Genomic DNA, 15,782 nt, shown 5'->3' on the forward strand with positions numbered 1-15,782 from the left:
ACCACGCCCACCGACACGCCCCCGCAGACTCCTCCTGCCCCGCCCACTTCCGGGTTTTGCACCCGCCAGTCAGCCATCTTAACTGAGGGCAGCGGCCGGGCATGAGGAGGGCCTCTGGCTGGAGGCGTGGTGTCACTGAGCTCGGTTAACGGGCGGGAGAGGAACGGGAAGGGATGCCTGTCACTGACTGGACTGTCCTGGTAGCTCGCGTAGTAATGTAGGAGGATAGGGCCTCACGCCGAGGGGCCGCCGCCCTTTCTCCCCAGGCGCCACGCGGGTCTCCGTCGGACGGCGCATCGCGCGCCCATTGGCTGAGAGAGACGGCGGGCTCGGTGGCACCACTTCCGGTGTTGCCGGGCGTGTGGGGCTCGTGGGTTCGGCGTCCACCTCTTCTCTTCGCGTTGGTTCTGCGCCTTCGTGGCTCTCAGCCGAGCGCGGCGGCCTCCCCCTCCTCGGTCCCAGCCCCAGCTCTCCACCTTCCGGCGCCGGTTGCATAATACAGGGCGCCCGGCTGGCTGCTGTGCTGCTGGGCGCGGTTGGGCTCAGTAATTTTGTACGAACTAATAAACAGTAAATGTACCCAGGCCCCAACTCGCTCAACTTCCCGCCTCATTCCACTCTCTTGCCCTTTACTCGCCCCTTCCTTCCAGTCTAGGACGCGTTCTTCCATTTGGGCCGTGGAGCCCATTTCTGTCCACCCCTCTGGCCCTTTCTTAGCCCCTTCTCTCCCTTTAGCTGACAAATATGTTCGATATAGCATTACTTATTATTTCAAAAAAACTGGAAGGACTATAAATGACCAAAAATCTGAAATTGGTTAAGTAACTGATTGGGTACTTTTTGCAGAAGGATATGGAATTCTACGGAAAATATTAGGTTGAAAAAGCAGGCCACAAAACTATTTTCGCAAAACTTATTTAGGTAAAAATAGTATGTTTGTGACAGTAAGGTTGGAAAGATGATGTATAATATTTGAGTTTTAGGGACATTAGAGGGAATTCCTGTTGATCTAAATGCATTAATTGCTGTATATCCTAATGGATACACTTCTGGTAATTACATCAAAATATAGCCAATATCCCTCCCCTCCTCGTGGAGGATGTTGTTAGCTGCAGAACAAGCGGTTGTCCCGAAGTGCCACCTAGTGGCCGTTGCGGTGTACTGCCCTTGTCCGCATTAGGTGTTCCCAAGCTTTTTTGTCAAAGGGCTTAAAAGAGGCACTCAGGAATAACCCTCCCACAGCAGAACCCAAACAGGCAGGTTAATAATCTGACATCCTTAAAAATAACATATCTTACATATTCATTCAACACACTTATTTAGTGAAGGCAAGAGAAACAGATTATCAACAAAATCCTGTGTTTCTTCATGTTCAATAAGGGTTTATTACATGCTCTAACGAACATTATATTTTAAGTTATTTGGAGGTGTTTTCCATGTTGAAGTTTTTCTTCTCTTACTATGGGATAGTTTTAATTCTCTTGTGAAGGAAAGAGTACAGTCTTATTGAAAATATGTTTTAAAATGGTAGGGTTTGCCGGAAGCCGGTCCATCCTTGCTGTTTGACACAGTCGCTGCAGGGAAGAAACATCTGCACAGCATATGTTTCAAGGGACCTGGCGTATATGGCATACTGTTCTTAGTATGTTTGCTCCCCTTCTTGGCGCTATGTGTTTTAACCAAGGTCACCTCTCCGAGAAAGGTTGTTTCCCCAGATAGGGATTTTCCCTGAAGTTAGGGAGGGAATAAAACCTCTTAACTAAGTGCCAGGCGGGTAGTTAATCACTTTAACTATGAACAATCACGCTTAAGCTACATAATCTTTACTCCCTGGAATGGAGATAAGAAACGCCCTAACCTTTGGAATAGAAATTGATAGGATTAAAATCAACTGGTATAAATACAGATGTAATAAGACAATAACACACAGAACCTGGCTGGCGATCCTGGCTACAGAACCTGGCTAGGCTGCAGATCAACTGAACGCTGCCACTTTGTCATTCCTTCTTCGCTGACTCCGTCCACACCTTTGGGAACCCCTGGACCTGCTGGGGTTGGACCCCAACAAGGCTTGGTTCAGGATCTAGGGCGCCATGAGGGGCAACAGAGGCCGAGGTCGTGGCGGGCGCTTTGGTTCCCGAGGAGGCCTGGGAGGAGGGTTCAGGCCCTTTGTGCCCCACATCCCATTTGATTTCTATTTGTGTGAAATGGCCTTCCCTCAGGTTAAGCCAGCACCTGATGAATCTTCCTTCAGTGAGGCATTGCTGAAAAGAAATCAGGACCTTGCTCCTAATTCTGCTGAACAGGCCTCTATCCTTTCTCTGGTGACAAAAATAAACAATGTGATTGACAATTTGATTGTGGCTCCAGGGACATTTGAAGTGCAAACTGAAGAGATGCGACAGGTTAGATCATATAAAAAGGGAACAATGACTACAGGACATAATGTGGCTGACCTGGTGGTAATCCTAAAGATTTTGCCAACATTGGAAGCTGTTGCTGCCCTCAGGAACAAAGTCTTGGAAAGCCTAAGAGCACAGGATCCTTCTGAAGTTTTGACCAGGCTTACCAATGAAACTGGCTTTGAGACCAGTTCTTCTGATGCTACAGTGAAGATTCTCATTACAGAAGTGCCACCCAATCCCCGAAAACTGGATCCAGAACTCCCTTTGGACATCAAGGTGTTGCAGAGTGCCTTAGCAGCCATCCGACATGCTCGCTGGTTTGAAAAAAATGCTTCTCAGTCCACAGTTAAAGTTCTCATGAGACTTCTGAAGGACCTGAGGATTCGTTTTCCTGGCTTTGAGCCCCTCACACCCTGGATCCTTGACCTACTCGGGCACTATGCTGTGATGAACAACCCCACCAGACAGCCTTTGGCCCTCAATGTGGCATACAGGCGTTGCTTGCAGATTCTGGCTGCAGGACTGTTCGTGCCAGGGTCAATGGGTATCACAGACCCCTGTGAGAGTGGCAACTTCAGAGTACACACGGTCATGACTTTGGAACAGCAGGACATGGTCTGCTACACAGCTCAGACTCTGGTCCGAATCCTCTCACATGGTGGCTTTAGGAAGATCCTTGGCCAGGAGGGTGATGCCAGCTATCTTGCTTCTGAAATATCTACCTGGGATGGAGTGATAGTGACACCTTCAGAAAAGGCTTATGAGAAGCCACCAGAGAAGAAGGAAGAGGAGGAAGAGGAGGAGAATACAGAAGAACCACCTCAAGGAGAGGAGGAGGAAAGCATGGAGACTCAGGAGTGACTCCCTTCTCTCCACCCTTTCTTACCCAAGGGGAAGATTGGAGCTGAGCTAACTGCTACTGGGCTCTATATGGTGGCATTTCTGAGGGCTGGGGGAGACAGGAAAGAAAATAAAAATAAACCACAGAAGTAAAAAAAAAAATGTTAGGCTTTCTGGTGAACAAAACATCATGATATACTTCCTAACACACCTATTTTTGAGTAATATCATTTTCAATTGATAAAACCCAAGGATTCATGTTTATTTGGCACATTATTTTCAAATAGATAATGTTTAAAGGAATTAGGTTCATTTAAAGCTACAAGTCATTTGCAAACAAGGTTCTCATTGGCAGTTTTCCTATAAAATATTAAAAACAGATAAACAACATTTAACATGACATTCAAGGTCAAAATTGGCTCCCCAGCTACTTGGCAGGATCGTTGTAACAAATGTCTACTCCATCAGTCCAATTTTATATGACTGAGCCTCATGGAAATTCAGTTCTACACACCAAGCACATGTTTTACAGCACTTAGTCATAGAATCTTGAAAGAAATGACCTGACAGTGCATACGCTGAACATGTTCTATTTTATATCCCATTTCAAATTCTGAATGTAAACCAGATTATACAAAAGGAATGTTGGTTCCAGGGAAACTTGCTTTTAAATTTGTTGTTTTATTTGAAAGAATCAAATAACATGAGAGAATATTTTTAGTTTAATTTTCACAAATTTATAAGCCAGAGGAATAAAAAACAACAACTAGACTTCCGTGTTTTATGTTCTTGGTATGCATGGTAAGAAATACAGGAGCATCACTTAATGGGTGGGGAGAGAAAATTCTCATGGGAAATTAAATATCAAATCTTGGTGGTACCTTCATCACTTCTTCTCTAGTGTCTCCAGAGTTAGATTGTATTTGAATTCTGGCTCTATAATCACAGATGTCTGACCTTGGACATAGTTACTTAGCCTCTCTGCCTGAGTTTCTTCATTTGTATAGCAGGATAATTATGGCACCTACCGCCTAGTGTTATTACATGATTATGTGAGGTAAACCACATAAAGTGCTTACACAGTGTCTGGCCCATAGAAAGCATTTGGCAAGTGTTAGCTACTAGAATTAGCATGAGTTCTAGGAATCCTAGGGTCTTTGAGCTGGTAGGGACCAACATTCATTTGTACCAGATCATTTTCTAAACTCTCTTATTTTTATTCAAGATTCTATAAACACTATAAAACATGCTTGGCATGTGGTTACCCTTGGTGGGGATGGGTAGTGGGGAAGATGGTATGAGGATTTTCCCCTATTGAGGTGGAGTGGTTATTTGCAGCAAGAAACTGGGAGAGGGAAGGAGTTAAATTTGACACTGCCTCCATCCTAGAATTTTCCCTCCATCCCTCCTCCCTCCTTCCTTCCCCACCTTTTCTTTTTTTCTTTTCAGCCCATTGTCTCATCAATTTATCTATAAAATCTCTTGCCTCATGGAAATGAGGTTTTACTAATTTTTCTCGAGACTAGAGCAGATGCAGATGAGATTTGGCATTTACTTCTGTTTCTTGCAGAAAACCTTTTCCCAAAGTATGTTCAGTCTCAGCTTGTTGTGTGCTATTTGTCTTTATGCTGCAGAATCTTCATAGACTCTAATGGATGTTTTTTTACTGTCCAGGAAAAGGCATATTTTATTGAAGTATATATAAATGATGTGTGATTTCTTTATATACATACTAGTATATGATTTTTACAAAAATATGTATATGTAACATATACATATTTTTATTTTTATGTGTATATCTATATATAAAAGGCTAAGTGACCGTCTGACCATCTGACCGTTCGGTAGGTATGATGCGCACTGACCACCAGAGGGTAGATGCTCAACGCAGGAGCTGCCGAGTTGCAGTGACTTGGTGGCGGCGGTTCTTGGGTGACACACCCCAGAACCAGAGAGGAGTGAGCCCAATTCCTTGGCTGTGTGATTCCATCTTCGGTCGTGGGTTATGTTGTTGCTGGGGCGCTGTTGGCTCCAAATCTGGTTTACTGCCGAGCTGCAGTGACTGCAGATGCCCTCCGAGCCACAGCGCTGCCCCAGGTGCAGCTGGCCGGGGAGGGACTGCAGGAGGTTGGCTCTAGGGCATGTCTGGCCCCGTCTCACCCAGTCCCGTCCCACTGGCCACTTTCTAATTAATTTCCTTTCAATGTGCACGAATCTGTGCACCAGGCCACTAGTATAATATATAAAATATACATATGTGTGATATGTATATGTGTTACTATACACATATAATCACACATCATAAGTGTACAGCTCAAAGAAATTTTTTTCTGTTGTTAATCCTCACCCAAGGATAATTTTCCATTGATATTTAGGGAGAGTGGAAGAGAGAGGGAAAGACAGTGAGAAACATCAATGTGAGAGAAACCCATTGACTGATTGCCTCTTGCACGAGCCCCGACCAGGAACTGGGCCAGGGAGTGGCCTGCTACCAAGATATACAACCAAGATATGCCCTGGACCAGAATTGAACCCGGGACCCTTTGTTCCACAGGCTGATGCTCTAGCCACTGAGCCAAACAGGCTAGGGCTCAAAGAATTTTTATGTAGTGAACACAGGCCTGTAAACACTGCTCAGATCAAGAGCCAGAACATTACTAGCACCCAGAAGCCCTCCTCACACCACCTTCCCCACCCAGGGTAACCACTGTTCTGATGTCTAAAAATTAGTTTTTCTTCTTTTTTTTTTTTTAAATATATTTTATTGATTTTTTTACAGAGAGGAAGGGAGAGGGATAGAGAGTTAGAAACATCGATGAGAGAGAAACATCGATCAGCTGCCTCCTGCACACTCCCTACTGGGGATGTGCCCGCAACCAAGGTACATGCCCTTGACCAGACTCGAACCTGGGACCCTTGAGTCCGCAGGCTGATGCTCTATCCACTGAGCCAAACCGGTTAGGGCAGTTTTGCTTCTTTTTAAACTTATTAAAGAATCTTACAATATACCCTCTTTTATGTCTGGCTTCTTTCACTCTACATATTTTTTAGATTCATTAATATTGTCACATGTAGTTGTAGTTTTTTCCATTCTCACTGCTGTATAATATTCCACTCTGTGAATATACTACATCATACTTTTTTTCTGACCTACTGTTTATTTTGTTGCTTTGGGGTGAAGTGTTCTGAAGATGTCAATTAAGTCCATCTGATCTAGTGAGTCATTTAGGATTGCTGTTTCTTTGCTGATTTTTTGTCTAGCAGATTTATCCAGTGATGTCAGTGGTGTATTAAAGTCCCCTACTATGATTGTATTGTTGTCGATCTCTCCCCTGATGTCTTCCAGGAGTTTTCTTATGTATGTGGGTGCTCCTGCATTGGGTGCATATATGTTTATCAGGGTTATATCCTCTTGTTGTATTGATCCCTTTAGTATTATGAAGTGGCCTTCCTTATCTCTTGTTATGGCCTTCACTTTGAGGTCTATTTTGTCGGATATAAGTATTGCTACCCCAGCTTTTTTTTCATTTCCATTTGCCTGAAAGATATTTTTCCATCCCTTCACTTTCAGTCTGTGTGAGTCCCTTTTAATGAGGTGGGTATTTCTAAGCAGTGACTATCATATCCAGGACTGGCATTTCCCCCAGAAGGGTGAGCATCTTCTATCTTGCCTTTGGATGCTGGCAGAATCCTTCTGTCAGATCTTGGAGGCTTGAATGCTCCAGATGCAGTGGTCAGGGGGGATATGGGTGATGAGCAACTTGGGAGAGCTTTGTTTCTGCTTCTTCCATGTTGTTGGCTTGCCTGGGCCTCAGCGCAGTAAGGGTTTCCCCCTCTCACATTGCCTGGGCCAGAGGTGCCCAGACTGGGTTTATAGCCTCAGTCTATTCAAGTTCAAATCTCATCACTTGATGAAACTCAGAGGTGTGCAAATGTATACATTAAAAAATTTTGTTTTAATTTTAATTAAAGGTAATCTAAAATAAATTAAATTGGCATATTCTGGGTGATCTGAATCCAGCTACTTCTGAGGAGGCAGTTTAAGGAAGTGGTAAGAGGGTGTGCTCTAGCGTCAAATTCCTTCTCTATCATTCCAGCTGCGTGACCCAGGACGGCACTCACCTTCGGTGCCGGTGTCTAGTTGCAAAAGGGCAGCAGTAATTGTTCCTGCTCTAGAGTCCCCGTGAGATCTAAATGAGATTATGCCTGCAAAGCACTAAGCCTAGCGTTTAATGAGCATCAGCACTCAATCACCGTTTGATTTGTGTGTGTTATCTGGGGGCCCCGTGACTGTCAAAGGCTCGTGAGAAAAAAGCAAAGGTGGATTGAATAGAGAAGTGATGTGTTAGAGCTGAGTGAGGGCCAAGTGACATCATGTCCTGCTGAATAAATGAAGTTGTCACAGTAGTTTAAATAAGGAAAAGCAGTGTGATAATTGAGTCATCACACCAGGCAGGCGGAATTCAAAGGAATGTGCCCGGGAGCAGTTGGTGCTACGCTCGCACAGTGAGCTGCAATTTATTTTTCAGCAAAAGCTCATTTGTCCCATTAAATCAGTGTTGGTAATATGTTTTCTATTGGTTTTGTCATTTTGTTTGCATTTAATTTATAAATTTATTTGGCTTTTACATGAAGGATGTAAGCATGTGTTTTTTTATATCTAGTTTGAACATATTTAGGTAATTTGCTTTATAAAAACAATCGAAGTCAACACCATGTCTTAAAAGGTGTCTCTATAATTTCCAAGTTTGAAAAATACTGCCCTGGGTCTGTTCCATTGGGATTCAGACGGAGAAAAAGCAAATGTGTTTCCTCTTGGCTCAGAGCCCTAACTCCCCATGTGCCAGAACTCTCCAGTAACAGGCTGGTGGACCGGAGCAAGAGAGCAGCCATGACCTTGAGAGCAAAGACGGCCAAGCTAATAGCTCTGCAGGCGGGCAGCTTCTCCAGTTTCACTCCATTCCAAAGCTGTGAGCATGGAATTTATTTTGTGAGGTAGGTGAGCATGGTGTTACTGGTCTTGCTTTCTAGGATTTCTACCTTTGCCTTCAGGATCTTTGAGATACATGGCTCTACAGGAGAAAATGTTTCCTGTTACTTAGATAACCTAGATGTCAGCAAGGGTGATGATGGCCAGCGAGATCTAGAGGGGATAACCCACACTTCCCATTCCTGTGCCTTTCCGACGCTCCTGTGATTTTCCGGGAGCTGATGATCACCTGCGGCTCCACGTTCCTGCTTGTGCAGGGAGCGTATTTTCCCTCTTCTATCTCCACTTTGGCCTCCACCTAAATCCAAAAAGTATTTGTCTCTTTCTTTCATTTCCACCCAAATCCACAAGACTTTTGCTTGTATAGTAAAGGTTACTGAATGTTTTTAGGGACATTCTGCAGGAGGGGGTGAAGTGAAGGAGAGGGTTTACTTCATAGCAACACAAATGACTTAAAATCAAATGTTTGACATCTCTGTTCTTAAAGGTCTTTTGGCCATTTTGCCATGTTACTTGAACTTGGCTTCCGTCCTCTCTCACCTTTCTCTCTCCTTCCCCTCCCAAATTTCTAGTCCTTTCTAACGAACTGTTGCCCTGTCTCTCTTTAGCTTTGTTTCCAGAATCTCTCTCCCCTGACCCCCTGGTGAGTCAAGATATTTTCCCCAACAGTTTCCTACCTAAGAAGCATGCTATTGTCCGATTAGAGGAGGCGGGTAATGAGGCTGGAAAGGAGCAGGGGCCAAGTCTCACCGGCTGTCATGGTCTGGAGGGGGGGTCAGGGCTGGGGGTAGGGGAACTGTAAGGTTTCTCGATTGGTCAGGAACCTTTTGGTTCCAAGTGATGAGATTTGAACTTGAACCAACCCTGACAAAAAGGGTGATTTATTGGAGGAGCGGAGATTCCAAGGAAGGCCTGCACCCCCCAGCAGGGAAGGCTCAGGGTGCTGCTGGCCTTCAGGAACAGCTGTCCTTGACTGGCTTCATTTTTCTGTTCTGTGGCTGACTACATTGCTTTACATGGAGGAGACCTGGGGAAGGGACTTACTGGCCCAGCTCAGGTCAGGTTCCCACTTTTAGATCCATCACCTGTGGCCAGAAGCTGTGCCAAATGGTAACAGGGCTTCGCTGTCAGCAGAAGGCAGGGCGGGCAGCTTCGGAAGGAACAATGCTGAGCAGGCAACCCCAGAACTGTCCCTTGAGTTTCTGAGCAGAGGAATATGGCCTGAAATGACCTGCATTTTGGGCTTGAGAGTAGGCATTACAGACGACAGTTTTTTCCCTTTTATTCATAAAAACAAATTTGCAACAATTTATTAAAAATTGATACCATGCAATAGGGGGACGAGAAATTCCTCATGTACATTTGATTCTGGCAGTTCCAGTCTAATTGAAAGCGTTTGTGCACTAACATCATTGGAAAACACCTCAGGCTGAATGAAGCCTTTTCAGAAATGTGCGGTGTGTTTGCTGCGTATAAAAGAACAGACCGTTAAATAGCTAGAGTCACTTCTGTGGGTCTTGTTATTTGCAGGGAAATTTAAAAAAATGGGTGAACCTACAGTATCAGTAAGACAGAGAATGTACTTTGTGGGTTAACCTAGAAGACTGTGCACGTTCAGGAGTCACAATGGGTTACAGACGCACACACTCACCTCCGACTGTCCAATACTTTTGTTTCTTTTTTCCCTGCTATGCTGTAATAATATTTCTACAGGTATTTTTTTGTGTGTATACATTATGTACAATGAATTGTCTTTTTCTCTTTGAAAAATTAATGTGACCCTTTAAATTAAATCTGATTTTGGTGAAATCAAGAAAGCAAGTAAATACTGTAATACACAGTGAGTGACAACACCGGTTTTTAGTGCCTAAACAGACAATGACTTCAACTTGACCTGTGATGTGTGAACATTTTTTTCCCCTAAAAGCTACAGTACCTCCATAACCTCTCTTTGGGGTGGGGGGGGGGAGGCGAGAGGAAAGCTACACTACGTGAAATAGGGTGTTCTGAAATGTTGGCGATGGTAAGATCCCCGTGGGCCCTTTTGTCAAAGCCTGGTGGTGACAGCAGCATATTCCTGACGTCAGTGGTCTGGGAAGGGATTATTGCCTGCCTGTGGAAGCTGCCATTAGGTTTCTTTAGGGAGTGAGCGACTGCTCAGTTGTGCAGATGTCCTGGACGTTGTCATTCAGGCCTTTCTTCAGCAAAGAATGAACCTGTCTAGGAAGGTCACAAAGGTCATAGGGAGCCTCTCTTCAGCCAGCTGATCCTGGTAGAGGGCTGTGTTGGGAGCTTCTGTGGGCCACTCCCCTGGCTGTTGTGAGGGCTAAAGGTCACGGATCAGGTCGCTTCATTGTTTGGTATGAAGCTTTCCTGCATGAGATCAGGTGAGATAGGCAGGGATGGGTATTATTTCAAGCCCAACTTGTTAGAGAGGGGAGACTGAGGCTCAGAGAGACGCTAGTGACCTGCCCAAGATCATGGAGGGAGTCAGCAGTGGAGTAAAGACTTGAACCCAAGTGTGTCTTACTCTCAGGAGGTGCTCTTTGGGGTTCAACTACAAGGAAAGAGTGACAGTGTGCTGACTGATCACCCCTGTGACCCCCATGGGCACAGCTCACCAGCTTGCCTGGACTGAAGGATGCCTTCTGAAGCCGAGAGAAGCCCTCAGCTAGCAACTCCTTCCCCTATGAGTACAGGGATGTCTTCTAGAAGAATGCCCATGGTTCACTTTGGTCAGAAACAAAGTCAGTGGGAAAAAACAATAACAGCAACAACCCAGCAAGCCCTTGGGCCCTGATGAGAGAGGTTAAAGTGCACAATCTTTCTTTTTTGTGTATGCTGGGAGCAGACATCCCATGATTAGCTCAGGTGGCCCCCCTTTTTACCAGGAACACCTGATACAAACACAAGGACATGGCCAATGAGGTGGGTGCATGACCGACTGTCGGTGAATGCTGCAGAGCGTGTCTGCAGTGACGTGCCCTAAATCCCCACGGTTCAGAACGGGTGTTATTGTGTTAATGTGTGGCATTTATCAGAGAGTAAGGTCCCACCAGGAGGCCTGTGAGCCAGCCTGCGCCCGCACCCCGGCCCTGGGCCACCTGCTGCAGAGCTGTGCCTGGCTGCCCTTCCTGCGGGCTCCCTGCTCCAGGAAGGCTGGTTGGCTGGACTGGCAGCTGCGGGCCTGACTGCCCTTCCCACCTCTGTCCCCAGAGGGGAGAAGGGCTGGCCTGGGGTCTGCAGCCAGCAATGGGTGTGCAGAGGCGAAGGCCGTTTCTCCAGCAGCCCTTCCTCTTCCCAAGGCTGTGCAGCGACTTCTAGCTGGAGTTCTAGTGACTCTTTCCTTGTCTAGGTTTTTTTCTCTCAAAGTTTCAAATATTTCAGTTCCTCCTGTTTTGCAGACATTAAGGAAGAAGTCATTTCCATTCCTCTTCTTTGTGAGAGAATAAAAACTTCACAAATAAGGCGCGAGGTCAGGTGCCAAGTGCGCCCCATCCTGTCCACCTGAGTGCCATCCAAGAGTCCCGCAAGGCCAGCATGGCGCCCAGCTTCTCCGCAGCCAGATCCGACAGTGTTCCTGTAGCAGACGCCTCTGCTCTGTGTGGTTCTGTCATGGGGGAGGCCCAGCCCCAGGCCTACCACCCTCACAGGCCCGAGACCATAACTCGGAAGGAGGGTGGCACATGTCTGTGGCGGGGGCTGGCGGTGGGGCTGACGCAGGGGCTGACACAGCTGGCGTCCACACCTCCAATGGACGGGAGGTAGGCGTGGTGGAGGATGGGGAGCTGGAGGGACAGCCGGCGCTGGATGCTGTGGCAGGGAGACAGAGAGAGGGAGGAGTGTTAAGGGAGGCTATCTGGCTGCTCACCAGAAAGTCCCTGGACTTGCTTCGGCTAAGAGGCTGATGGTGAGTAGCACAGTTTTCTCTGAATTCTCTGAATTCAAGATCATCTAACCATTCACCCGTCTAGCAGGTATTTAATGCAGGCCTACCTGTACCGCCCTGGCAATAACCAGGGAGACAGTAAGCTAGGAGGGTGCTCCTTGAGCTTCCGGTGATTCCTAAGAATAAGGCTTTGCCCTTTCAACAGGGCTTTCTGCAAACACAGACAGCTCTCATTGTCTACTCTTGCAGGCCTCCACATGGACGTGGCTTTGGGTTTCATCCCTGAAAGGCTTCTCAGCTGACCCATCCTTCCCCACTGGCTCTGCCTCCCTGCCTCGTCCAGGAACTCAGCCCTTCTTGCTGGGCCAATTCCAGAAGGTTCCTTCCTGGTCTTCGGTGACTAGCATTATTTCTTCAACACTGAGATGGGACACTCAGGGCTCTCTAAGAGCTGCCTCTTGCCAGGTTCTCCAGCTGGATCTTCTACCCCCTCTCTCTGTAAGCTCTACCCTCCAGCAGCTAATTTCCCCTAAAACACTGCTCATGGCCACTCTCCACGCCTCTGCATAGGCTGTTCCCCCGCCTGGAGAACCTTGTTCTACTTCCCATCTGATGAGCTCTTTTCCTTTAAGATCCAGTTCAAATGTCACCTTTGTGCAAATTCCCCCAGAGAATGAGCCCACTCCTCCTCTGAGCCCCCAGATCCCTCGGAAACTTCTGAAATGCAGCCAGAAATACCGGAGCCGGAGCTGGGGGAGGGTTTGCTTGACCGATGGAGGAGCAGACTGGAAATGGAACTGCCTTCCAACTCCCTTCTACTGCCACACCTCCACGCTCACCTTCTCATCATTCTTCACCATGACGGGCAGGTCAGGAAGTCACCTTAGTTGTTGGGAAAGCTGCTTTGGGGGGATGTGCGCAGGCCACCGCCCCTGCTGCGCTTTGTGCACTTCTCCATGGCAGCTGGGAAGCTGCTTTCCCTGTATTCTTAGGCCTGCTGTGTCCCCAGCGCCTGGCCATGCAGGTGGGACGAAACTCCAGATCTCCACAAAAACCCAGAAGGCAAAAGCAGTATTCCCATTTTAAAGATGAGTTTATGTAACTTGCTCACAGAAACAAAGCAGAAACAAACAAGGTGGGACTTCTGCTTCTGTTAAACCACAGAGTTTTGTGGAGGAGGCCAATCACAGTGGCTGCCTCAACGCAACAGGCTGTGCTTGGACTGTAGGTAGGGCATCGGTTGGGATCTGAGATGGACGGGGACAGATGCAGGGCTGGCTGCCCCCACTCCGTTTAAGGACCTGTTGGCCAAAAGGGCTTCTCTCAAGAGATACTTTGCCGGTGCTCACGAGATAAGGGTGTTAGAGATCTCATTTTGAACCTTTGTAACATCAACTATGACCAATTCCTTAAGGTAAGATGGTGTTGGAAAAGAGTCCAGAACAAGGGAGCTGAAGAATCAACTCTGACCTGGGGAAGGGTGCCATCTAACTGGGCAAGGTGGGCATCTGTCTGGTTGTCAGAGCCACAGAATTCTGCTGTCTGGTGGCATCCTGTTTACATTTTCATTCATTCAACAGACACTTGCCAAGAACCTACTCAGCTCTTGAACCTGTGTTTAGTCCAAGGGACATATGAAGGACCCATATCTTACTGTCATGGTGCTGACATTCTAGTGTAGGGAACTGACAGGTAAATCGCTGACGCATGCCATGTAACCATCACTAATAGTTCTGACTGTAAGCCAGTGAGCCTTGGAGCTAATTGGGTGGAGAGGCTATTAGCTCTAACACTGAATGGTCCCAAATGGCAAGGCAGTTGGTGATTCAGCTGTTTTTGCTGGTTCTCACTGCTTGTCACTTCCCAGGAGCCAACTTGCAGGGTTGACCTTTCTAATCTCTGCTTCCAATCTGTTGTGAGCTGGGAAGAACTAAAAACTACCACTGGGAACAAAGCGAACTGAGATGTCCAGGTCTTTGCTTAGAAGTTTCCTTCTCATTGAGTTTTCTCTGACCACCCTATTTAAAACTATACTTCTAACCCCCTTCCCTGCTTTATTTTTCTCCACCATTTAACATACTAGGTTTCGCTTTTTTAATTAAGTTATTGTCTTACAAATAGATTGGTAGCCCCACGAAGGGAGGGATTTTTGTCTGTTTTCTTTACTGCTATGTTTGACACATAGTAGGTCTCAGTAAATCATTGTTAAATACATGCATTTAGCAAGATTAAGTTTTATACACAATAAAGCCAATGTGCTACAGTGGAGAACCTGGGATTTGATATTTGACAGACCCAAGTTCAAATCCCATCTCCTGCACATAGCAACTGGATGAGCTTTGACGAGTCACCTCCTTTTTTGAATGTTAGTTTTCTCATCTGTACAATGAGCACTGTCATCTGACCTGCACCATGGGATTGCTGTGGAGTTCAAATAAAATAATGGGCATGAAGACATGGTGCATGGTAAACTGTAAACTGTTCTGCAGGTACTCTGGCAGCAATTCTCAAGGAGAAGGTACTTACTGTTCCGGGGAGTTTATATCTTCTATAGGATCTTTGCATGTTCTTGACGGCTCTGTTGTGTTCCACTGCAGCTGGGGATTTTGATCGAGGTGATTTTTTAAAATGGCCTTTCCTCCATCTGAATGCAAAACAACGTCACAACACGTGATATTAACTTGATTTTTAAAAACTGACAATGCAGTATTTTTAGGATGCTGCCCCAGGAGAGAGGATGCAAAAGAATCCAGCATCCCTCTGCATTCTCCAAGCCATGGTCTCTTCAGCAGCTCTCCTGGGACCAAGGCTGGGAGCGGAGAAGCCTCCACCCAAGGATGGAAGGGTGTGCTGGAGATGTGTATGGTGTGCCCCCTCCCTCCTTTTATCCAAGAACAAAATAATAAAATGGGGGTGGGGATGTGAAATCAGGTCAACCAATGTAGGCAACATATAATTTCTCCTTATATCTAAGGAAATAAGCTTGTTACCTGAGTTATAATATATTTTGGCTTACTTGTTGTTTAATTATTTTACTACTTATGATGGCTTTTGCACTGTGAAAAAATGTTCTTATTGGCCCTGGCCGGGTGGCTCAGGCAGTTGGAACTTCACTCCGTACTCCAAAAGGTTGTGGGTTTGATTCCCGGTCAGGACACATACCTAGGTTGCAGGTTCGAGGTCAGAGTGCGGTAAGGGCATGAATAGGAGACAACCCATCAATGTTTCTCTTTCACATCAATGTTTTTCTCTTTTAAATCAATAAAAACTTGTCCTTGGGTGAGGCTTAAAATTATTTTTTTCTTTTGTAGTTGAATTTGTCAACTTTTCTTTTGTGGTTTCTGAGTTTTGCATCAAAGTTAAAAAGTCTTTCCTTCCTCTGAGATTATAAATTCTTCTATACTTTCTCTTAGCATATTCATGGTTTCACCTTTTATATTTAAATCTTTCATCCACTTGGATTTTTGTGTAAAGTGTAAGGATCTAACATTATTTTTATCCCAATGATATTTATTAAATAATTCATTCCCCTACTAATTTGAAATGCTCACCTTTTACGAGAAATAATTTTTTATTCTTTCAATTTCCTTGTTACCTCCATTTAAACATTTTACACAATCAATATACAATAAATTTATAATATTGCTTTTCTAATATA

General features: G+C 45.7%; 3 protein-coding genes and 1 long non-coding RNA gene across 4 annotated transcripts in view; 2 read left to right on the forward strand and 2 right to left on the reverse strand.

The window, feature by feature from the left end:
- Positions 1-297, reverse strand: part of LOC106723576 (TBC1 domain family member 2A-like) — a 31,621-nt gene extending 31,324 nt beyond the window's left edge. Inside the window, exon 1 of the mRNA XM_014543195.1 lies at positions 238-297. Coding sequence (XP_014398681.1) covers positions 238-297 — 60 coding nt within the window. The remainder of the gene's footprint in view (positions 1-237) is intronic.
- A 1,781-nt stretch (positions 298-2,078) lies between these two features.
- On the forward strand, positions 2,079-3,395 carry LOC102255798 (interleukin enhancer-binding factor 2). Its single transcript, XM_005870645.2, has one exon. It carries the CDS (start codon positions 2,094-2,096, stop codon positions 3,264-3,266), a length of 1,173 nt encoding a protein of 390 aa, XP_005870707.1. The 5' UTR covers positions 2,079-2,093; the 3' UTR covers positions 3,267-3,395.
- Positions 3,396-6,847: 3,452 nt separating this feature from the next.
- Positions 6,848-15,782, forward strand: part of LOC102256805 — a 29,864-nt gene continuing 20,929 nt past the window's right edge. The window contains exon 1 of the long non-coding RNA XR_313830.2: positions 6,848-8,240. This is a non-coding gene — a long non-coding RNA (uncharacterized LOC102256805). The remainder of the gene's footprint in view (positions 8,241-15,782) is intronic.
- The window catches only part of GABBR2 (gamma-aminobutyric acid (GABA) B receptor, 2), a 319,570-nt gene continuing 313,288 nt past the window's right edge, over positions 9,501-15,782 (reverse strand). The window contains exons 18-19 of the mRNA XM_005870646.2: positions 14,651-14,768; positions 9,501-12,048 (exon numbers count right to left, since the gene is read on the reverse strand). Of these exons, the coding sequence (XP_005870708.1) occupies positions 11,883-12,048; positions 14,651-14,768 (284 nt within the window). The 3' untranslated portion in view covers positions 9,501-11,882. The remainder of the gene's footprint in view (positions 12,049-14,650; positions 14,769-15,782) is intronic.

Source organism: Myotis brandtii, unplaced genomic scaffold (genome assembly GCF_000412655.1).
Source record: "Myotis brandtii unplaced genomic scaffold, ASM41265v1 scaffold320, whole genome shotgun sequence".
Classification (NCBI taxonomy): Eukaryota; Metazoa; Chordata; class Mammalia; order Chiroptera; family Vespertilionidae; genus Myotis; species Myotis brandtii.